At 45.0% G+C, this 25,030-nt stretch overlaps 2 protein-coding genes across 4 annotated transcripts in view; one reads left to right on the forward strand and one right to left on the reverse strand.

Annotated features, from left to right (window-relative positions):
• The window catches only part of osbpl1a (oxysterol binding protein-like 1A), a 316,457-nt gene extending 305,703 nt beyond the window's left edge, over positions 1-10,754 (forward strand). For all 3 annotated transcript variants that reach the window (XM_070896777.1, XM_070896770.1, XM_070896784.1), the window contains one exon: positions 9,042-10,754. In XM_070896777.1, the coding sequence (XP_070752878.1) occupies positions 9,042-9,144 (103 nt within the window). In that variant the 3' untranslated portion in view covers positions 9,145-10,754. The remainder of the gene's footprint in view (positions 1-9,041) is intronic.
• Positions 10,755-12,188: 1,434 nt separating this feature from the next.
• The window catches only part of LOC139272893 (uncharacterized), a 62,299-nt gene continuing 49,457 nt past the window's right edge, over positions 12,189-25,030 (reverse strand). The window contains exons 5-7 of the mRNA XM_070889032.1: positions 19,007-19,233; positions 17,104-17,259; positions 12,189-12,224 (exon numbers count right to left, since the gene is read on the reverse strand). Coding sequence (XP_070745133.1) covers positions 12,189-12,224; positions 17,104-17,259; positions 19,007-19,233 — 419 coding nt within the window. The remainder of the gene's footprint in view (positions 12,225-17,103; positions 17,260-19,006; positions 19,234-25,030) is intronic.

Here is a 25,030-nt window from a genome sequence, read left to right on the forward strand (position 1 = left end):
CACAGTCAACCCCTTAAGTATCATTCGCCAATCTATCCCAGCCAATTCACGCCTCATATCTTCAAAGTTACCCTTCTTTAAGTTCTGGACCATGGTCTCTGAATTAACTGTTTCAAAAAACGTTAGTGGGAGTTGTGTACAGACCTCCAAACAGTAGTAGTGATGTTGGGGAGGGCAACAAACAGGAAATTAGGGGTGCGTGCAATAAAGGTGCAGCAGTTATAATGGGTGACTTTAATATGCACATAGATTGGGCTAACCAAACTGGAAGCAATACGGTGGAGGAGGATTTTCTGGAGTGCATAAGGGATGGTTTTTTAGACCAATATGTCGAGGAACCAACTAGGGGGGAGGCCATCTTAGACTGGGTGTTATGTAATGAGAGAAGATTAATTAGCAATCTCGTTGTGCGAGGCCCCTTGGGGAAGAGTGACCATAATATGGTGGAATTCTGCATTGGGATGGAGAATGAAACAGTTAATTCAGAGACCATGGTCCAGAACTTAAAGAAGGGTAACTTTGAAGGTATGAGGCGTGAATTGGCTGGGATGGATTGGCGAATGATACTTAAGGGGTTGACTGTGGATGGGCAATGGCAGACATTTAGAGACCGCATGGATGAACTACAACAATTGTACATTCCTGTCTGGCATAGAAATAAAAAAGGGAAGGTGGCTCAACCGTGGCTATCAAGGGAAATCAGGGATAGTATTAAAGCCAAGGAAGTGGCATACAAATTGGCCAGAAATAGCAGCGAACCTGGGGACTGGGAGAAATTTAGAACTCAGCAGAGGAGGACAAAGGGTTTGATTAGGGCAGGGAAAATGGAGTATGAGAAGAAGCTTGCAGGGAACATTAAGACGGATTGCAAAAGTTTCTATAGATATGTAAAGAGAAAAAGGTTAGTAAAGACAAACGTAGGTCCCCTGCAGTCAGAATCAGGGGAAGTCATAACGGGGAACAAAGAAATGGCAGACCAATTGAACAAGTACTTTGGTTCGGTATTCACGAAGGAGGACACGAACAACCTTCCGGTTATAAAAGGGGTCGGGGGGGTCTAGTAAGGAGGAGGAACTGAGGGAAATCCTTATTAGCCGGGAAATTGTGTTGGGGAAATTGATGGGATTGAAGGCCGATAAATCCCCAGGGCCTGATGGACTGCATCCCAGAGTACTTAAGGAGGTGGCCTTGGAAATAGTGGATGCGTTGACAGTCATTTTCCAACATTCCATTGACTCTGGATCAGTTCCTATGGAGTGGAGGGTAGCCAATGTAACCCCACTTTTTAAAAAAGGAGGGAGAGAGAAAACAGGGAATTATAGACCGGTCAGCCTGACATCGGTAGTGGGTAAAATGATGGAATCAATTATTAAGGATGTCATAGCAGTGCATTTGGAAGAGGTGACATGATAGGTCCAAGTCAGCATGGATTTGTGAAAGGGAAATCATGCTTGACAAATCTTCTGGAATTTTTTGAGGATGTTTCCAGTAGAGTGGATAAGGGAGAACCAGTTGATGTGGTATATTTGGACTTTCAGAAGGCGTTCGACAAGGTCCCACACAAGAGATTGATGTGCAAAGTTAGAGCACATGGGATTGGGGGTAGTGTACTGACATGGATTGAGAACTGGTTGTCAGACAGGAAGCAAAGAGTAGGAGTAAATGGGTACTTTTCAGAATGGCAGGCAGTGACTAGTGGGGTACCGCAAGGTTCTGTGCTGGGGCCCCAGCTGTTTACACTGTACATTAATGATTTAGATGAGGGGATTAAATGTAGTATCTCCAAATTTGCGGATGACACTAAGTTGGGTGGCAGTGTGAGCTGCGAGGAGGATGCTGTGAGGCTGCAGAGCGACTTGGATAGGTTAGGTGAGTGGGCAAATGCATGGCAGATGAAGTATAATGTGGATAAATGTGAGGTTATCCACTTTGATGGTAAAAACAGAGAGACAGACTATTATCTGAATGGTGACAGATTAGGAAAAGGGGAGGTGCAAAGAGACCTGGGTGTCATGGTACATCAGTCATTGAAGGTTGGCATGCAGGTGCAGCAGGCGGTTAAGAAAGCAAATGGCATGTTGGCCTTCATAGCAAGAGGATTTGAGTACAGGGGCAGGGAGGTGTTGCTACAGTTGTACAGGGCATTGGTGAGGCCACACCTGGAGTATTGTGTACAGTTTTGGTCTCTTAACCTGAGGAAGGACATTCTTGCTATTGAGGGAGTGCAGCGAAGGTTCACCAGACTGATTCCCGGGATGGCGGGACTGACCTATCAAGAAAGACTGGATCAACTGGGCTTGTATTCACTGGAGTTCAGAAGAATGAGAGGGGACCTCATAGAAACATTTAAAATTCTGACGGGGTTAGACAGGTTAGATGCAGGAAGAATGTTCCCAATGTTGGGGAAGTCCAGAACCAGAGGTCACAGTCTAAGGATAAGGGGTAAGCCATTTAGGACCGAAATGCGGAGGAACTTCTTCACCCAGAGAGTGGTGAACCTGTGGAATTCTCTACCACAGAAAGTTTTTGAGGCCAATTCACTAAATATATTCAAAAAGGAGTTAGATGAGGTCCTTACTACTAGGGGGATCAAGGGGTATGGCGAGAAAGCAGGAATGGGGTACTGAAGTTGAATGTTCAGCCATGAACTCATTGAATGGCGGTGCAGGCTAGAAGGGCCGAATGGCCTACTCCTGCACCTATTTTCTATGTTTCTATGTTTCTATCCAAGCTAATGTCCTTCCTAACTATTGCATTAATCTCCTCTTTAACCAGCAATGCTACCCCACCTCCTTTTCCTTTTATTCTATCCTTCCTGAATGTTGAATACCCCTGGATGTTGAGTTCCCAGCCCTGATCATCCTGGAGCCACGTCTCCGTAATCCCGATCACATCATATTTGTTAACATCTATTTGCACAGTTAATTCATCCACCTTATTACGGATACTCCTTGCATTAAGACACAAAGCCTTCAGGCTTGTTTTTTTAACACCCTTCGTCCTTTTAGAATTTTGCTGTACAGTGGCCCTTTTTGTTCTTTGCCTTGGGTTTCTCTGCCCTCCACTTTTCCTCATCTCCTTTCTGTCTTTTGCTTTTGTCTCCTTTTTGTTTCCCTCTGTCTCCCTGCATTGGTTCCCATCCCCCTGCCATATTAGTTTAACTCCTCCCCAACAGTACTAGCAAACACTCCCCCTAGGACATTGGTTCCGGTCCTGCCCAGGTGCAGACCGTCTGTACTGGTCCCACCTCCCCCAGAACCGGTTCCAATGCCCCAGGAATTTGAATCCCTCCCTGCTGCACCACTGCTCAAGCCACGTATTAATCTGCGCTATCCTGCGATTCCTACTCTGACTAACACGTGGCACTGGTAGCAATCCCGAGATTACTACTTTTGAGGTCCTACTTTTTAATTTAGCTCCTAGCTCCTTAAATTCGTTTTGTAGGGCCTCATCCCTTTTTTTTACCTATGTCGTTGGTACCAATGTGCACCACGACAACTGGCTGTTCTCCCTCCCTTTTTAGAATGTCCTGCACCCGCTCCAAGACATCCTTGACCCTTGCACCAGGGAGGCAACATACCATCCTGGAGTCTCAGTTGCGACCGCAGAAATGCCTATCTATTCCCCTCACAATTGAATCCCCTATCACGATCGCTCTCCCACTCTTTTTCCTGCCCTCCTGTGCAACAGAGCCAGCCACGGTGCCATGAACTTGGCTGCTGCTGCCCTCCCCTGATGAGTCATCCCCCTCAACAGTACTCAAAACGGTGTATCTGTTTTGCAGGGGGATGACCGCAGGGGACCCCTGCACTACCTTCCTTGCACTGCTCTTCCTGCTGGTCTTCCATTCCCTATCTGGCTGTGGACCCTTCACCTGCGATAAGACCAACTCGCTCCACGTGCTACTCACCTCATTCTCAGCATCGTGGATGCTCCAGAGTGAATCCACCCTCAGCTCCAACTCCGCAACGCGGTCCGTCAGGAGCTGGAGGCGGATACACTTCCCGCAGATGTAGTCGTCAGGGACACCGGAAGTGTCCCTGAGTTCCCACATGGTACAGGAGGAGCATATCACATGACCGAGCTCTCCTGCCATGAGTTAACCCTTAGATACACTTAAATTGACAACAACAATGTTAAAAGTTACTGACTGATATAAAAAAGAAAAAGAAAAACTACTCGCCAATCACTTACCCCCTTGGCTGTGACGTCACCTTTTGATTTCTTTCTACTTCTTTTTTGCCTTCTCCCAGCTGGAGCTGTACAAGCCCCGCCTCTCTCCCCGGACTGCCCGACTGCTGAGCCTTTATAGGCCGCTGCCTCTCACCGACTCCCGCCTCTCTCCCCGGACTGCCCGACTGCTGGGCCTTTATAGGCTGCTGCCTCTCACCGACTCCCGCCTCTCTCCCCGGACTGCCCGACTGCTGGGCCTTTATAGGCCGCTGCCTCTCACCGACTCCCGCCTCTCTCCCCGGACTGCCTGACTGCTGAGCCTTTATAGGCCGCTGCCTCTCACCGACTCCCGCCTCTCTCGACGCTTGTTGATGCCAGTTCATTGTATATATTCAAGAGGGAGTTAGATGTGGCCCTTGTGGCTCAAGGGATCAAGGGTTATGGAGAGAAAGCAGGAAAGGGGTACTGAGGTGAAGGATCAGCCATGATCTTATTGAATGGTGGTGCAGGCTCGAAGGGCCGAATGGCCTACTCCTGCACCTATTTTCTATGTTTCTATGAAGATGCAGCAGTCAGTGTCCAGGTCAGGATCATCATCATAGGCAGTCCCTCGGAATCGAGGAAGACTCGCTTCCACTCTATAAATGAATTCTTAGGTGGCTGAACAGTCCAATACGAGAGACACAGTCCCTGTCACAGGTGGGGCAGATAGTTGTTGAGGGTAACGCAAGGTGGGACTGGTTTGCTGCACGTTCCTTCCGCAGCCTGAGCTTGGTTTCTGCATGCTCTCGGCGATGAGACTCGAAGTGCTCAGCGCCCTCTCGAATGTACTTCCTCCTCTACTTCCTTCATTTATAGAGTGGAAGCGAGTCTTCCTCGATTCCGAGGGACTGCCTATGATGATGATCCTGACCTGGACACTGACTGCTGCATCTTCATAGAAACATAGAAAATAGGTGCAGGAGTAGGCCATTCGGCCCTTCGAGCCTGCACCACCATTCAATAAGATCATGGCTGATCCTTCACCTCAGTACCCCTTTCCTGCTTTCTCTCCATAACCCTGGTCTTTGGCCAGTGACTCCCAGGTGTCGGTGAGGATGTTGCACTTTATCAGGGAGGCTTTGAGGGTGTCCCTGTAACGTTTCCTCTGCCCACCTTTGGCTCGTTTGCCGTGAAGGAGTTTCGAGTCGAGCGCTTGCTTTGGGAGTCTCGTGTCTGGCATGCGAACAATGTGGCCTGCCCAGCAGAGCTGATCAAATGTGGTCAGTGCTTCGATGCTGGGGATGTTGGCCTGGTTGAGGATGCTAACGTTGGTGCGTCTGTCCTCCCAGGGGATTTGCAGGATCTTGTAGAGACACCCAGGTCAGGATGACGTGAAGCTAACGGTGTTCCCATGATCTTGCTGCTTTTGATGCCCGAGTTTGCAGGGAAAGTGCCATCAAAACCAGCTCGGCGAGTTGTTGTAGTGTATTTTGCAAGTAATCCATACTGCCGATGTCACATAGAAACATAGAAACATAGAAAATAGGTGCAGGAGTAGGCCATTCGGCCCTTCTAGCCTGCACCGCCATTCAATGAGTTCATGGCTGAACATGCAACTTCAGTACCCCATTTCTGCTTTCTCGCCATACCCCTTGATCCCCCTAGTAATAAGGACTTTATCTAACTCCTTTTTGAATATATTTAGTGAATTGGCCTCAACTACTTTCTGTGGTAGAGAATTCCACAGGTTCACCACTCTCTGGGTGAAGAAATTCCTCCTCATCTCGGTCCTAAATGGCTTACCCCTTATCCTTAGACTGTGTCCCCTGGTTCTGGACTTCCCCAACATTGGGAACATTCTTCCTGCATCTAACCTGTCTAACCCCGTCAGAATTTTAAACGTTTCTATGAGGTCCCCTCTCATTCTTCTGAACTCCAGTGAATACAAGCCCAGTTGATCCAGTCTTTCTTGATAGGTCAGTCCCGCCATCCCGGGAATCAGTCTGATGAACCTTCGCTGCACTCCCTCAATAGCAAGAATATCCTTCCTCAAGTTAGGAGACCAAAACTGTACACCATACTCCAGGTGTGGCCTCACCAAGGCCCTGTACAACTGTATGTTGGCCTTTACTGCAAGGGGGTTGGAATACAAGAGTAAGGAAGTCTTGCTACAATTGTACAGGGCCTTGGTGAGACCACATCTGGAGTACTGCGCACAGTTTTGGTCTCCTAACTTCATGGACTCAGCTCCACTTTCCTGCCCGCTCCCATAATCCCTTATTCCCTTATCGCTCAAAAATCTGTCTGCATCTCTGCCTTGAATATATTCAATGACCTAGCCTCCACAGCTCTCAGGCAGAGAATTCTACAGATTTACAACCCTCAGAGAAGAAATTCCTCCTCATCTCAGTTTTAAATGGGCGGCCCCTTATTCTGAGACTATGTCCCCTAGTTTTAGTTTCCCCTATGAGTGGAAATATCCTCTCTGCATCCACCTTGTCGAACCCCCTCATTATCTTATAAGTTTGTTATGTTACATGTTTCGATGTTTAACATGACAGAGTACTGATTCGTCAGTTGAGGTGGGGAGGGGGGCTTGGCAGGGCGATGGATGGTGATCAGCTGGAAGTGTCACTGAACTCGTTTGACTTGAGACTTCATGGTGCCTTGAGTCAATATTGAGGACTCCGAGGTCCAAGCCCACCTGACTATATATCACTGTACCCACATCTCTGGTTGTTCTATCGTGCTGGTGGGACAGGACCTACTCAGGTATGGTGATGGAGGTATCTGGGATAAGTAATAAAATGATTCTGAAAGTATGAGTCGGGCTGTTACTCGACTAGTTTGCAGGACAGTTCTACAGTTCTCCCAACTTGGACCAATCCCAAAATGGTACTGAGGAGCACATTGTAGGGTCAATTCGTGTTTTTTAAACGTAAAACTTGAAAGAGATACAGGTACTAAGTTTTTTTTTTAAGTCAACGTAAGTAGTTTTTAAGGAACAAGGAATGAAATAGATCCAATTTTCATTTTTCCAGTACTTCAATATACAATTCTTAATTGCTTTAAAAGTAACGGTGCTGCTGTCCCCTCTCTTTTACCTTGCTGAATATTTTAAAAGAAAACTAGTTAGCACAAGTGCAGTAAGCTGACTTCACCCTCAAAGCCTCCCTGATAAAGTGCAACATCCCCACCGACACCTGGGAGTCCCTGGCCAAAGATCGCCCGAAGTGGAGGAAGTGCATCCGGGAGGGAACTGAGCACCTCGAGTCTCGTCGCCGAGAGCATGCAGAAATCAAGCACAGGCAACGGAAGGAGCGTGCAGCAAACCAGTCCCACCCTCCCTTTCCTTCAACCACTGTCTGTCCCACCTGTGACAGGAACTCTGGCTCTCGTATTGGACTGTTCAGTCACCTAAGGACTCATTTTAAGAGTCTTCCTCGATTCCGAGGGACTGCCTATGATGATGAAGCTAACTTCAGAGCTGTTAAGGCCTATAATGGCCCAGAATGTATCTGTCATAAAGCACCAGCTGTGACGGACAGACGGACAGACAGACAGACGGACATGCTCCCGAGATGGGTTGTTTTTATTAGGTACTGTAGCTAGCAGATCTGCCAAGACCCACCAGTCACGGCAATTGGATTTGGGCAGTTATTAAAGCCCCGAAATTCAGACCAGGAAGCCAGTGCTGTAACTATTAGAATACTAGGAGCCTTCTAGAGAAGTGGTGACTTTATTGCAGCAAGGTACATAACGACTTGAAGTTGGCAATAAGTATGTTTGCCTTTACTGGATGCATTCTCTCTTAATTGTATGTGGTGGCCCCATTTCACTGGTTTGAAAGTCTGACTGGCATGCTTCGACTCTGAGTCCTGTGTTAAATCTTCCATGATGCATTCTTTAAGGCAAAATTATACTGGATTTATGTGGTTTTGCAAAATAAATTTTACTTTCATCAAACATTTTGTTAAGCAGCACTACTTGAAGAATGCAGCATGTCTTGTTATTTAAATAGTAAGCCTCTACTAAATTTTGGTGTGTACATGCATTCACTCAGGACAGGAATGTCCAACCTTTAGGAGTGGGGGCCAGCTAAATGCGTCCAAACCAATGAGTGGGCTGCATATGATTATACAAAAATTTGAGACCCATTGATGTGGCCCATGTACACACACAGCACGAGACAGCCCATGTACACACACAGCACGAGACAGCCCATGTACACACACAGCACGAGACAGCCCATGTACACACACAGCACGAGACAGCCCATGTACACACACAGCACGAGACAGCCCATGTACACATGACCACTTATTTACACACATGAAAAACAAGACTGCCCATATGCGACAGTTAAACCCTCACATACAAACAAAGCAAGACCCCCATATAAAGAGATTCCCATACGCACAAAATAATCACACTCCTCATACCCACTTCTCCTGCATCTGGAGAATTGGTAAAAGGCTGATTCTTGATTGGTGTAAAAAGACTGCGCCCCAATTGGTGTAAATCCACCAATCATGGAGCAGCCTTTTCTAATCATCTAGACCTCTACCAGTAAAATTGCTTTGCGCACAAGCTCTCAAAGATGGCAAGGCTCAAGGGTCACGTTTAGCCAATGAGTCACAGGTTGGACGTTCCTGCTTTAGGGTATATTCCTTTAATATTACTCTCTTCTAATATTATTACTGTGCTCTTGTATAAACGTAAACCTGCCGATCTATTAAAAGAGTGTGCATATTTGCGAATTGCATAGTGGTGAGTGTATAATGAATTTGAATAATCAGAAATAGTTTTGGCGCTTGAAATACATGCTCCCAAGTAACATCAGCCAATAAGTGATGACATGTCTTTTTAATGTGATTTGTTAACAGGTGGTTCCATCAAGGGCCCAACCCTTACATTGGTGCATCAGACTGGCTGTACACTGGAGGCTACTGGGATCGAAACTACTCGCACTGCAGTGATATTTATTAAGTCAACATAGGATAATAGGTCAACCAGTATCTCTGACTGCTGTCAGCAAATTTCAGGGCATATGTTATTTCATGACTTTAAACAGTACAACCTCAACCAATGCAAATTTACTTCTGTCTCTTCCAATAAGAACGTTCTATGAGAGCTTTTTTAAAAAAAAGTACTGCCAAGTATGTACAATAGAAGAGCTGGTAAGCATGTCTTTCTCTTTGGCTGTTGCACAGTTGTTGAAACCTATTCTGTAAGTGCCCAAGAATGGAACTCTGAACCCACCTCTGGCAGGATTCTTGTAAGGCAATAAGTGGGAGTAAAACTGGCCCATCGAGTTCCTTAAACCGTTGATTGTATGGTACTAAGTTAAGCTATTTCTACTCAATCATGCTGCTTTACCTGAATCTGTTTCTGAAAAACCTAATCACTTCTCACAATGTTACAGTATTTTAATAGTTGGACTGAATATTTGTTTAGAGCTAGGTAAGGATTATGCCTATAAAATAGCAACCTCTATGTAAACTGTTTTATAAACAGAATTTGTTCCCACTTAGACTCGTAGGAATTGTGTAAGGTGTTCATTAATTGGCATATATTTTGGTGGAGTTTATATTCTAAGAACATCAGCTCAGTTTATCACAAAACAAATGTCCTTCCTTATTTTAGAAATGTGTATGGAAGAAGTGCTTTCCCTCTTAGTGCAACATGTTCCATCTTATTATCGAGTCATTGGTGATCTTAACACTTCATTTCCAGGGTTTTTTTTTCTCTGAGTGTTTGTGTTGAATTTGACTTGTCATGTAGTGGTTTTTCCTTTGATTCAAGAGTTTCGAAAACTAGTTTGAAAAACTGTATAGCTAAAAGTGTAAAGAAAATTCTGTAATTATTTGTACAGTACCTCTGAGTTTAAGTTCCAGAAATCTTAAAACTAAGGTTGAATATGTTAAAGCTGCAATGTTTAAAATTAAATTGTGATCCATTTGTAATCGTAGAGTTTATCTACTGTGGGGAAAAAAACTCCCATTGTAATATATTTAATTCTACTCACTTTAGGTTTGCAATTCATCTGGCTGGTGTAAAATTAGATTTATTGTGGTGTACTCCAGGTATGAAACCCGTACCCTTAGTACCAGTCAGTACTGACAATGGGATTAGTTCTATGTTGCACATCACCCAATTTGTTCATGTACACAAGTTTTAAATGTGAAATAATGGATTCATAATGTTAAAACGAGTTTGTCATAAATCTCATCAAATGCATTTAAATAACATTTTACAATTGTGGTGTGTTGCCGTTTGAAATGTTGGATTCTGTTAAACCCCTGATTGGATTGTCAGCACATTTGATATTTTACTGTCTCATTTTCAGTTAGAACACCGTCATCTCTCATTCCTCCAATAGTGGAAAATATGTAAACAGACTTGGGATCCTTCTCATGCCTGCTATTACCAATTGTCACTGGCGGTGTGTGTATTGGATTGAACTTAAAAGGAAGCACATATTTCTTGGTATATAGTGCATATCTTAGAAGTAACAGAAGAGCAACACTGTCAGATTTTTAACTACCATTTTGTCATTTAATGCAAGAATATTGCTGCTAAATAAAGGCTTTACAAAATGTGTAGATATAAAACTATTGTCTTTGTTGAATATTTAAGTGGCATAGTGGGAGAGGAGAATGAAATATTCTGCAGTGACACAATTTATGATCAGCTTCCCAACTCCTTAGCCATTTAGCTTGACCAGTGCTGCAAACTTCGTACACTATTATGCAAGTTGATCATTTCAGAATGTACAAGCCTCCTAGTCAACCCAGACCTATGCCAAATATCCTTCCTAAACTCAGTCTTCCCTCTGCTGCCAAACATTTGATATATTGAAACTTGATTCTTCTGGAGATGCCACAGCCTTCAGCTCTGTACAGAAACATTCTTCCACGTTTGCGTCATATAGGGAATTGAGCATGGAAAGCCCACGGGACCATTCCCTTAAAGATGTACCCAGCCATATTGGGTCCCCACTCATAGAAACGTAGAAAATAGGTGCAGGAGTAGGCCATTCGGCTCTTCGAGCCTGCACCACCATTCAATAAGATCATGGCTGATCATTCCCTCAGTACCCCTTTCTTGCTTTCTCTCCATACCCCTTGATCCCTTTAGCCATAAGGACCATATCTAACTCCCTCTTGAATATATCCAACGAACTGGCATCAACAACTCTCTGCGGTAGGGAATTCCACAGGTTCACCACACTCTGGGTGAAGAAGTTTCTCCTCATCTTAGTCCTAAATGGCTTACCCCTTATCCTGTGACCCCTGGTTCTGGACTTCCCTAACATCGGGAACATTCTTCCTGCATCTAACCTGTCCAATCCCGTCAGAATTGTATATGTTTCTATGAGATCCCCTCTCATCCTTCTAAACTCCAGTGAATATAAGCCTAAGCATAGATTGATTGGAGCCAGGATCATGGAGCCTGACAACCTCCCCTGATTTCGGTCAGAAATTGGCTGAATCCATGGTTTGACATTGGCCATGGTCAAGAAACCAGTGTTTCAGTCAGTCAGTTGATTATATTACCTCTACCAGTATAACTGCTGGTACTGCCCTGAACTTTAAAAGCACATGGTCCATTGAGCCAAACTGGTGGCTTCCAGGTGAAACTTGGCAGTAAAAGCTTCTGATGTAAAATGGAAAAGTATTCACTGGTCTCGGTCATCATGTCAACCCCTTGGAGTGATCCTTTTGTACTTTCAACTGCTGCTGGACAAGGGATTTTTTCCAAATTCTGAAACTCCATCTTGCTAATATTATAACCCACCCACAGCAGGTGTGGCAGTGTTAGTGGGACATCAGATGATGGGCCTCAATTATTAGATGTCTTGAAGGTGTTATTTCATTGTTTCTCAGGTGGTCCCTCCATGTGATTTGAATTTTGGTTCTAAGCAAGTTAATGTCATCACTTTTTGACCCTATGGTGTCAATTGTAACCTAACTCGCCCGTCGGGGAACCAAGGGGATTGGGTGTAAGGCTAGAGAATGAGGGACGATCACTTAATCATTCTGGGTCTGAGTTTTTTTAATAAGAAGCTAGTAAGAGTTCAAACAAAATAAAAGTTACATATTTTCATAATGGACAAAGCTGCCCGCTTGATTGGTACCCCATCCGTCACCTTAAACATTACCAGCACACCGTGGCTGCAGTGTGCACCATCTACAAGGTGCACTGCAGCAACTCGCCAAGGCTCCTTCGACAGCACCTCCCAAACCCGTGACCTCTACCGCCTAGGACAAGGGCAGCAGGCGCATGGGAACACCATCACTTCCACGTTCCCCTCCAAGTCACACACCATCCTGACTTGGAAATATATCGGCCGTTCCTTTATCGTCGCTGGGTCAATACCTTCACCGCACGGACTGTAGCGTGAACTTCCAAAAGGCGTTTGATAAAGTGCCATATAATAGACTTGCCAGCAAAATTAATCCCATGGAATAAAAGGGACAGTGGCAGCATGGAAATAGAGTAGTGGTGAATGGTTGTTTTTTGAACTGGAGGAATGTATACAGTGGTTGTCCCCAGGACCACTGCTTATCTTGGGATATATTAATGACTAAGACTTGGGATACAGGGCACAATTTCAAAATGTGCAGATGAGACAAAACTTGGAAGTATTTTGAAACAGGATAGTGATAGAATTCAATAAGATATAGACAGTTGGTGGAATGGACAGATGTGGCAAATGAAATTTAACGCAGAAAAGTGCAAAGTGATACATTTTGGTAGGAAGAACGGGGAGAGGCAATATAAACTAAAGGGTACAATTCTAAAGGGGGAGCAATAAACATAGAAACATAGAAAATAGGTGCAGGAGTAGGCCATTCGGCCCTTCGAGCCTGCACCACCATTCAATAAGATCATGGCTGATCATTCCCTCAGTACCCCTTTCCTGCTTTCTCTCCATACCCCTTGATCCCCTTAGCCGTAAGGGCCATATCTAACTCCCTCTTGAATATATCCAATGAACTGGCATCAACTCTGCGGCAGGGAATTCCACAGGTTAACAACTCGCTGAGTGAAGAAGTTTCTCCTCATCTCAGTCCTAAATGGCCTACCCCTTATCCTAAGACTATGTCCCCTGGTTCTGGACTTCCCCAACATAGGGAACATTCTTCCCGCATCTAACCTGTCCAATCCTGTCAGAATCTTATACGTTTCTATGAGATCCCCTCTCATCCTTCTAAACTCCAGTGAATAAAGGCCCAGTTGATCCAGTCTCTCCTCATATGACAGTCCAGCCATCCCTGGAATGAGCCTGGTGAACCTTCGCCACACTCCCTCAATAGCAAGAATGTCCTTCCTCAGATTAGGAGACCAAAACGGAACACAATATTCCAGGTGAGGCCTCACCAAGGCCCTGTACAACTGCAGTAAGAACCCCCTGCTTCTATACTCAAATCCCCTAGCTATGAAGGCCAACATACCATTTGCCGCCTTCACTGCCTGCTGTACCTGCATGCCCACTTTCAGTGACTGATGAACCACGACACCCAGGTCTCGTTGCACCTTCCCTTTTCCTAATCTGCCACCATTCAGATAATATTCAGCCTTTATGTTTTTGCCCCCAAAATGGATAACCTCACATTTATCCACATTATACAGCATCTGCCATGCATTTGCCCACTCACCTAACCTGTCCAAGTCACCCTACAGCCTCCTCCTCACAGCTCACACCGCCACCCAGTTTAGTGTCATCCGTAAACTTGGAGATATTACACTCAATTCCTTCATCTGAATCGATAATGTATATTGCAAATAGCTGGGGTCTCAGCACTGAGCCCTGCAGCACTCCACTAGTCACTGCCTGCCATTCTGAAAAGGACCCGTTTATCCCGACTCTCTGCTTCCTGTCTGCCAACCAGTTCTCTATCCACGTCAGTACATTACCCCCAATACCACGCGCTTTGATTTTGCACACCAATCTCTTGTGCGGGACCTTCTCAAAAGCCTTTTGAAAGTCCAAATACACCACATCCACTGGTTCTCCCTTATCCACTCTGCTAGTTACATCCTCAAAAAAAATTCCAGAAGATTCGTCAAGCATGATTTCCCTTTCATAAATCCATGCTGACTTGGTCCGATCCTGTCACTGCTTTCCAAATGCGCTGCTATTTCATCCTTAATGATTGATTCCAACATTTTCCCCACTAATGATGTCAGGCTAACCAGTCTATAATTACCCGTTTTCTCTCTCCCTCCTTTCTGAAAAAGTGGGGTTATATTAGCTACCCTCCAGTCCATAGGAACTGATCCAGAGTCGATAGACTGTTGGAAAATGATCACAATGCATCCACTATTTCTAGGGCCATTTCTTTAAGTACTCTGGTATGCAGACTATCGGGCCCTGGGGATTTATTGGCCTTCAATCCCATCAATTTCCCTAACACAATTTCCCACCTAATAAGGATATCCTTCAGTTCCTCCTTCTCAATAGACCCACTGTCCCCTAGTACATTTGGAAGGTTATTTGTGTCTTCCTTCGTGAAGACAGAACCGAAGTATTTGTTCAATTGGTCTGCCATTTCTTTGTTCCCCATTATAAATTCACCTGAATCCGACTGCAAGGGACCTACATTTGTCTTCACTAATCTTTTTCTCTTCACATATTTATAGAAGCTTTTGCAGTCAGTTTTTATGTTCCCTGCAAGCTTCCACTCGTACTCTATTTTTCCCCTCTTAATTAAACCCTTAGTCTTCCTCTGTTGAATTCTAAATTTCTCCCAGTCCTCAGGTTTGTTGCTTTTTCTAGCCAAATAATATGCTTCTTCCTTGGATTTAACACTATCATTAATTTTCTTTGTTAGCCACGGTTGAGCCACCTTCCCCGTTTTACTTTTACTCCAGACAGGAATGTACAATTGCTGAAGTTCATCCATGTGATCTTTAAATGTTTGCCATTGCTTATCCACCGTCAACCCTTTAAGTATAATTTGCCAGTCTATTCTCGCCAATTCACGCCTCATTGTCGAAGTTACCTTTCCTTAAGTACAGGACCCTAGTTTCCGAATTAACTGTGTCACTCTCCATCTTAATAAAGAATTCTACCATGTTATGGTCACTCTTCCCCAAGGGGCCTCACACAACAAGATTGCTAATTAGTCCCTTCTCATTACACATCACCCAGTCTAGGATGGCCAGCTCTCTAGTTGGTTCCTTGACATATTGGTCGAGAAAAGCATCCCTAATACACACCAGGAAATCCTCCTCCACCGCATTACTACCAGTTTGGTTAGCCCAATTAATATGTAGATTAAAGTCGCCCATGATAACTGCTGTACCTTTATTGCACACATCCCTTATTTCTTGTTTGATGCTGTCCCCAACCTCACTACTACTGTTTGGTGGTCTGTACACAACTCCCACTAGCTTTTTCTGCCCTTTGGAATTCCATCAGCTCCACCTGTACCGATTCCACATCATCCAGGCTAATGTCCCTCCTTACTATTGCATTAATTTCCTCTTTAACCAGCAACGCCACCCCGCCTCCTTTTCCTCTCTGCCTATCCTAAATGTTGAATAGCCCTGGATGTTGAGTTCCTAGCCTTGGTCACCCTGGAGCCATGTCTCCATGATACCAATTACATCATATCTGTTAACTGCTATCTGCGCAGTTAATTCGTCCACCTTATTCCAAATACTCCTCGCATTGAGGCACAGAGCCTTCAGGCTTGTCTTTTTAACACACTTTGCTCCTTTAGAATTTTTCTGTAATGTGGCCCTTTTTGTTTTTTGCCTAGGTTTCTCTGCCCTCCACTTTTACTATTCTCCTTTCTATCTTTTGCTTCTGCCTCCATTTTGTTTCCCTCTGTCTCCCTGCATAGGTTCCCATTCCCATCCCCCTGCCATGTTAGTTTAACTCCTCCCCAACAGCACTAGCAAACACTCCCCCTAGGACATTGGTTCCGGTCCTGCCCAGATGCAGACCGTCTTGTTTGTACTGGTCTCCCTCCCCCAGAACCGGTTCCAATGACCCAGGAATTTGAATCCCTCCCTTTTGCACCACTCTTCAAGCCACGTATTCATCTGAGCTATCTTGCGATTCCTACTCTGACTAGCATGTGGCACTGGTAGCAATCCTGAGATTACTACTTTTAAGGTCCTACTTCTTAATTTAGCTCCTAGCTCCCTAAATTCGTCTTGTAGGACCTGATCCCTTTTTTTTTTACCTATATCGTGCACCACGACAACTGGCTGTTCACCCTCCCTTTTCAGAATGCCTCCGATACATCCTTGACCCTTGCACCAAGGAGGCAACATACCATCCTGGAGTCTCGGTTGCGGCCTCAGAAACGCCTATCTATTCACCTTACAATCGAATCCCCTATCACTATAGCTCTCCCACTCTTTTCCTGCCCTCCTGTACAGCAGAGCCACCCACGGTGCCATGAACTTGGCTGCTGCTGCCCGCCCCTGATGAGTCATTCCCCCCCCCCAACAGTACCCAAAGCGGTGTATGTTTTGCAGGGGACCCCTGCACTACCTTCCTTGCACTGTTCTTCCTGCTGGTCACCCATTTACTATCTGGCTGTGTACCCTTTACATGCGGTAAGACCAACTCGCTAAACGTGCTATTCACGTCATTCTCAGCATCGTGGATGCTCCAGAGTGAATCCACCCGCAACTCCACTGCCGCAGTGTAGTCTGTCAGGATCTGGAGGCAGATGCACTTCCCGCACACATAGTCGTCAGGGACACCGGAAGCGTCCCTGACTTCCCACATAGTGCAGGAGGAGCATAACACGTGTCCGAGCTCTCCTGCCATGACTTGACCCTTAGATACACTTAATTTGAAAACAACAATGCTAAATGTTACTGATATAGAAAAGAAAAAAGAAAAACTACTTGCCAATCACTTACCCCTTTGGCTGTGATGTCACCTTTCAATTTCTTTCTACTTTTTTGCCTTCTCACCCTGCTGCAGCTGTACCGGCTGGCCTCTCGACTGTCACCGCCTCCGATGCACCCGCTGGGCCTTTTGTAGGCCTCTCGACTGCCCGAACTCCTCCTCGACTGCCGACGCACCCGCTGGGCCTTTTGTAGGCTTCTCGACTGCCTGAACCGAGACACCTGGGGGTAAATTATTGAAGATGGTAGGACAGGTTGAGAAAGTGTTTTTTTAAAAAAAAGCATATGGTATCCTGGGCTTCATAAGTTAGGAGGTAGTGCATCCGGGAGGGCGCTGAGCACCTCGAGTCTCGTCGCAGAGAGCATGCAGAAAGCAAGCGCAGGCAGCGGAAGGAGCGTGCGGCAAACCTGTCCCACCCACCCTTTCCCTCAACGACTATCTGTCCCATCTGTGACAGGGACTGTGGTTCTCGTATTGGACTGTTCAGCCACCTATGGACTCATTTTAAGAGTGGAAGCAGGTCTTCCTCGATTCCGAGGGACTGCCTATGATGAAGAAATAAAGGCAGAGTACAAAAGCAAGAAAGTTATGATGAACCTTTATAAAACACTGGCTCGGCCTCAAATGGAGTATTGTGTCCAATTCTGGGCACTGCATTTTAGGAAGGTTGTGAAGGCCTTAGAGAGGGTGCAGAAAAGATTTACAGGTATGATTCTCGGGACTTCAGCTACGTGGATAGACGGGAGAAACTGGAGTTGTTCTCCTTAGAGCAGAGAAGGTTGAGAGGAGATTTGATCAAGGTATTCAAAATCATGAGGGCTCTGGACAGAGTAGAGAGAGAGAAACTGTTCTCATTGGTGGAAGGGTCGAGAACCAGAGGACACAGATTTAAGGCAATTGGCAGAAGAACTAAAGGCGACATGAGGAAAAACTTTTTTACGTAGCGAGTGCTTAGGATTTGAGAATGCACTGCCTGAGAGGGTGGTGGAGGCAGATTAAATTTTGGCTTTCAAAAGGGGATTGATTAAGGAAAATTGGGACTAGCTCTTGCAGAGAGCCAGTACGGGCTGAATGGCCTCCTGTGTTGTAACCATTCTATGAGAGTTATACACTTGAAGTGCTGCAACCTACAGGGCTATGGACCAAGAGGTGGAAAGCGGGATTTAGCTGGGTAGTACATTCGGGCGGCACATCGGTCTGTGATTCGGCACATGATTCTATGAAAAGTCTGGGCGTAGTCAAATGTATAGAAAATAAAGTTTTTAAATTTGGATGGATTTATCGAACTTGTTCACTGGTTGTATCAGTACCACCGCTACCTCTGCAGCTCTCTTCCCTCCCTCCCCACTCTGCCTCCAGGTCTCCTTTAATCCCCGATGCTCTAACTTCCCTCTTTCCCAGCCTCTAACCACTACTTTTCCAATTCTAACCCTGCTCTACCATCCCAATACTCCCAATACTCACACTATCCCCGCTCTACCATCCCAATATTCTCACTACCCCTTATAATGCAAAGGTAGTTCTAAATGGCAGTCTTCCATAGGAGGGGAAGTAGGAACTTATTAAACTATTGTATGTTGCACTGAAAGTACTCCCCATCCACCACTATTCTCCTTCAAGCATTAATCTTTTCTTTAGAATTGATAAAGTACAGACAAGTATAAAACGTACAAACATAACTGAATAATAAAGAATCATTCAATTGTGAAGCTATTTTTATTGCAGAGAATTTGAATTTTTGTGTGTCCTCATCTACTTAAGTGTGTCATTACTCTAATATGACTGTCGGAGTATGTTTCATAACAAACTCGGAAAATAACTCTCATGCTGTTCATTTGAACAAACCGAGGCACCCGGTGTACCGATGTTCATTGCGGAATGTATCTTATTTACGGTAATACTCAGGTCTCCCAGACGGTTCATCAGATCCTGCACTTGGAACTCCAGTTCACCGAGCCGGTTATATACCTTATGAAAAATTTCAATCACGACGCTAAGTGAGTCCTTCTGGGTCTCTGAATGTAACATCTGTAAATCCAGCTGTGATTCTGGAACTTGGCTGTAACTGTGGTAAGTCACTGGTGCGGAACCCTCAGTTTCTGAATCTGAGGAGTTTTGACTTGATGCTTTTTCACTTTGGTAAGGGGTAGATATAGATTCCGTATCCTGTATTTCACTTCCAGCTTCATTAACTCCTACAGTGGGAAATTCAGGTCAGAAAGTGCCAAATTAATTGGAGACAGGACATAACATTCATTGAAAAGTAGAACAGAGCGGCATCAACAATTGTGAATATTTGATAGCACGGCCTCAGTTTATACCATTTCATTAATGAATGGAACATGGTCATAATATTTTGACCTTCACGGGCCAAGAACTTGGTGAGACCAGGACAGCTGTGAGATCTTAGAAGCGTGCTCTGTTCTGTTGCCTTGGAGCCTATTTGAGAGGGTCCTATTGAACAGTCCTTCAGACAGTGGGTGTTAGTGTTTACTTGCTATAACCATAGACTAGCTGCTTTTATTGGGCCCAAAAGTTGATGCTTTATTTGGTAATCAATTGCTCTAAAGTTGCAGAAGTGTCAAATGTTGAGCTGAGCTGACACACGTACTGGTAAACTGAAGTTCTAAGTCCGTTTCACTGAGTGAGGAGATCTCCAGGGCACTTAGGGCCTAAATGGGTTTTTCACTGGTGACCCGAATTTTTAAATTGGGGAAATTCACCCTGATGTGAATAACCATGTACGCAAATGGAAATATTGGATTGATTTTTTAAAAATGCATTAAATTCCAAATAGTTACAACTTGGAGCTGCACCTGGAATCATACAGCACAGAAGGAGGCCATTCAGCCCATCATGCCTGTGAAAAAGCTGTCCAATTAGTCCCACTCCCTCCCTTCCCCTGGTTCTTTTCCCCTTGCCCTTCCATTTTTTTAAGTAGTTATCCAGTTCCCTTTTTAAAGTTATTATTGAATCTACTTCCACCGCCCTTTCAGGCAGCGCGTTCCAGATCATCATAACTCGACGCGTTTGGCAAAAAAAAGTGAGAATTTAATTTTTTTTTTATAATCACCTTCTATCTAGATCTGGGTGTCATGGTACATCAGTCATTGAAGGTTGGCATGCAGGTACAGCAGGTGGTTAAAAAAGCAAATGGCATGTTGGCCTTCATAGCGAGGGGATTTGAGTACAGGGGCAGGGAAGTGTTACTACAGTTGTACAGGGCCTTGGTGAGGCCACACCTGGAGTATTGTGTACAGTTTTGGTCTCCTAACTTGAGGAAGGACATTCTTGCTATTGAGGGAGTGCAGCGAAGATTCACCAGACTGATTCCCGGGATGGTGGGACTGACCTATCAAGAAAGACTGGATCAACTGGGCTTGTATTCACTGGAGTTCAGAAGAATGAGAGGGGACCTCATAGAAACGTTTAAAATTCTGACGGGTTTAGACAGGTTTGATGCAGGAAGAATGTTCCCAATGTTGGGGAAGTCCAGAACCAGGGGTCACAGTCTAAGGATAAGGGGTAAGCCATTTAGGACCGAGATGAAGAGAAACTTCTTCACCCAGAGAGTGGTGAACCTGTGGAATTCTCTACCACAGAAAGTAGTTGAGGCCAATTCACTAAATATATTCAAAAGGGAGTTAGATGAAGTCCTTACTACTCGGGGGATCAAGGGGTATGGCGAGAAAGCAGGAAGGGGGTACTGAAGTTTCATGTTCAGCCATGAACTCATTGAATGGCGGTGCAGGCTAGAAGGGCTGAATGGCCTGCTCCTGCACCTATTTTCTATGTTTCTATCTGTGTCCGCTGGTTGCCGCGCCTCCTGCCAGTGGAAGTAGCAATTTGTTGCTGTAAATGCACTTCCACTCCCCACCCCCAACAGTTACCACATTAATTTTCTTAACGTTTAGTACCCATCATTGGTGGGTGAATAGAACTCTTTTCCCCTTTCCGGTACTCTGTCCGCATCAGGCACTCCGAGATCAGGGGGTAGTTTAGCCAGTTGTAGCGTACAGCGGCCTTGATAAAATGCAACATCCCCACTGACACCTGGGAGACCCTGGCCAAAGACCGCCCTAAGTGGAGGAAGTGCATCCGGGAGGGCGCTGAGCACCTCGAGTCTCGTCGCCGAGAGCATGCAGAAACCAAGCGCAGGCAGCGGAAGGAGCGCGCGGCAAACCAGTCCCACCCACCCTTTCCTTCAACCACTGTCTATCCCACCTGTGACAGACTGTGGTTCTCATATTCGACTATTCAGTCACCTGAGAACTCATGTTTAGAGTGGAATCAAGTCTTCCTCGGTTCCAAGGGACTGCCTATAATGATGATGACAGCGGCCTCTGTTCTAGTACTTTAGTCCCAATCTCAGAACAGCATCCCTTACTGCAGAAATATGGTTATTTCCATTTCCCACCCCAGCCATCTGCTAATGGTGGTGGAGGTCCATGAAATGGAAATTGTTTGCGGAAGATTATGTGCATAATATAAACACGTTTGTTGTAACAAAATCATAAATAATTTATAAACAGTGCATGGAAGAAATCTTTTCCCCCAGCATTAAGTTAACCCAAATTAATTTCATAGTATCAATACAGCTAGCAGCAACGAAGGAGTGCTCCATCCCATTAGTGTGCTAGACTCAAATACATATCCCACGTGAAAGGCCAGTGTTAATTTACTGTGACGCCCAAATTAGCATTTTAATGAAGCATTCCATGATTAATTATTTCAAACCATAAGTACAATATGCAAAATTAGTTAACTGCTCTATATTCAGTGGCTTGTTTTAAGAGTCAGTGGTGGGTGAAGGGGGAAGGAGACCCTTACAAGTTCAGTAGATAGTTTTATAATTGGTGAAGGAGTCCACCCATTTAGAGAGGCTTGGGCATAAAAGGAGTGGCGGCCATGGGCAGCGTGGCAGCATACCACGGCAAGGTACAGCGTGAGCTGGTGCAGGAGGACAACGACAGCGAAGAGTGTCATCATCAAGGTCCAGGTCAGTGATTGGAGCGTGGGCAGGTACAGCAGGAGCGGCGAGGTCGGGACAAAGGAGCGGCGAGAGATTGTAGAGGGACGTGACCGGGGCCCAGGAGAGGCGAGGGCCCAGGGGCAGCACGGGCCCAGCCCACACTGTGATATGTGTGCGCACTGGGTCCATGCAGCAGAGCAGGTCTCCAGTCGTCCTGGTTAACCCTTACCACTGGACCAAGACCTAGCTCTGTCAAGCCCGTGTGGTGGCTGGTGTGCAACGGTCACCCCACGTTAAAAAAATCCATGCACAGGCATCTTCCACCCTTCAACATGTAGTTCGGGATCTGGAATATTAGGTCCTTCATTGAAACACCTGTGAACTCATCCTTTTTTCACGTGGAAGCAAGTCATCCTCGTTTCAAGGGACTGTCTATGATGATGATGATAGAGAGGCTCGAACAGAAAGATGGAATGAAGACTGGGTGCTCGATTGCTCCAGGGATCAATTCTATTTTTTCACTGAAAAAACGAGGATAGATTACTCCAGATAAAGCTGGTGATATAGCAGACATAGACATTGAAAATCTGCCTACACATTAACTATTTGGCAAACATTTTGGGGAATGGTTCGAGTTGGACACAAGGGCTGAGCAATTATGGATACCGAATTAGGAACATGAAGCTATGGGCAGGCAACAGAACAGCAGTGGGTATCCTTTAGTGATCAAGCACCTACATGAAACTGAGAATGAGTCTAAATGAGAGTTGGATAACAAGTAAAGTACCTAATAAGATCCTTGATTCGTTGCTTAATATGTGATGTGGTTTCAATAAAGACTTGAAGAACTTGCATTTATATAGCGCCTTTCACAACCTCAGGACGCAACGAAGCGTTTTACAGCCTAAGTACTTTTGAAATTGTGTTGTTGGAAATGCATCAGCCAATTTGTGCACAGCAAGCTCCCACAAACAACAACGTTATAATGACCAGATAATCTCTTTTTAGATGTTGATTGTGGGATAAATATCGGCCCGAGGTCACCAGGGAGAACTCCCCTGCTCTTCTTCAAAATAGTGCCATGGGATCTTTTTATTTCCATCTGAAAGAGCAGAAGGGCTTTAACATCTCTTCTTAAAAGATGGTATCTCCGACAGTGCAGCGCTCCCTCAGCACTGCACTGGAGTGTCAGCCTAGATTTTTGTGCTCAAGTTCCTGGAGTGGGACTTGAACCCACAACCTTCAAACCTTATTAAACAATAAAGGGTTTTGGGGAACGGGTGGGGAAGTGGAGCTGAGTCCATGATCAGATCAGCCATGATCTTACTGAATGGCGGAGCAGGCTCGAGGGGCCGTATGGCCGACTCCTGTTCCTATTTCTTATGTTCTTCTGACTGAGCCATGGCTGACATTTGGAGAAATATTCTCTAACGAGGATCCCAGGAGCTGTCTTCTCCATAAGGGAAGCTCGGCTGAATTACAGGTTATCTATGTTCAGTGTGATCATCCTCATTCTTTACAGCTTAACCTTCACACATCCATCATATATATATATAAATATATATATAAATATATATATATATATAAAAATATATCCTCAACCAACTTCCCTTCGAATAAGTTCTCTTCTGTCACTGCCGTTGCACACCAGCCACCACACGGGCTTGGCAGAGCTAGGTCTTGGTCCAGTGGCAAGGATTACCCAAGACGACTGGAGACCTGCTCTGCTGCACGGACCTAGTGCGCGCACATATCGCAGTGTGGGCTGGCCCGTGCTGCCCCTGAACCCCGAACTCGCACCTCCCCTGGGCCCCGAGATATAACGTCATCGACAATAGTAAACTCTTCCAACAGAGCAAATGGACACACAACAAACCTCACCATCTGTAATGCATATAGCAGAACCACTTAGCCTCAAGAGTGAGCAAAAGATCTAGATTTTATCCCGCCCCCACTTTTAACAAACATCTGCTAGAAATTCAAAGTAAATTTCCTCCAATAGGTAAAAATTCTCATTGATTAAATGTCTCCACAAAAAGGAAGTAAACCTGAATTTATAATCCACTTAGCCTAACAGCAAAGCATCAGGTTAAATGTCATCAATGCGACTACTCCTTATGGATGCTGAGTTCCAGCATAAGCTTCATTTGTTCACTTCTTTGTCGATAGAAACTTGGATGCAAACGGCTTGTACTGGTGTCCTTAACCTACTTTGGTCAGAACATCATCCCACTTGCTCACCACAAAGCCAGTCACAAAGAGCACACACTGCAAGGGTTCCATTTTAAAATGGCTGGTTTAATTGTGATATTGGGCAAAGCTTACCCACTGAGCAGCGAGTGACAACGTAAAGTGAAGTGGTCCTAAATTTAAAATAGGCAATATGATGACAAATATCTCTAAAGGGGTGAAACTACGAATATTTTTTTCACCAAATTAAGTGTCTCCTTTAAAAGGGAATAAATGTGAATTCCTTTTATTTGCAGCATCTAATTGTGGACACATCCAATGACCAGCTTAGTTTATCTAAAATGACCAACACCAACATCCAGGGTAAATACACCCTGAGATCAGCAAGGCGGAAAAAAATAAATGGCTTTGGATCCATTTATTGATTATAAGAATATAGGAAATAGGAGCAGGAGTCGGCCATTTGGGCACTCGAGTACTCCGCCATTTAATATAATCATGGCTGATCTGATCTTGGGCTCAGCTCCACTTCCCCGCCCGCTCCCCATAACCCTTCACTCCCTTATTGTTCAAAAATCTGAACATCATTCCTGCTGAAAGTTTCCAGTTAATGACGAGTTATCAACAACATAAATTCGAGGGGTAGATGGCCTACTCCTGTTCCTAATTCTTATGTATGAAACCTGAGGGTGTAGCAAAAAGCATTTGAGTATCAATCAAAACTAATTGTTTTAAAGGTGCACAGATTCCACATTTGGAATGCTGTGTACGAATTGTCATCATCACCATCACAGGCAGTCCCTTGAATCGAGGATGACTTGCTTCCACGT

The sequence above is a fragment of the Pristiophorus japonicus genome, chromosome 1 (assembly GCF_044704955.1).
Source record: "Pristiophorus japonicus isolate sPriJap1 chromosome 1, sPriJap1.hap1, whole genome shotgun sequence".
Lineage (NCBI taxonomy): Eukaryota > Metazoa > Chordata > Chondrichthyes > Pristiophoridae > Pristiophorus > Pristiophorus japonicus.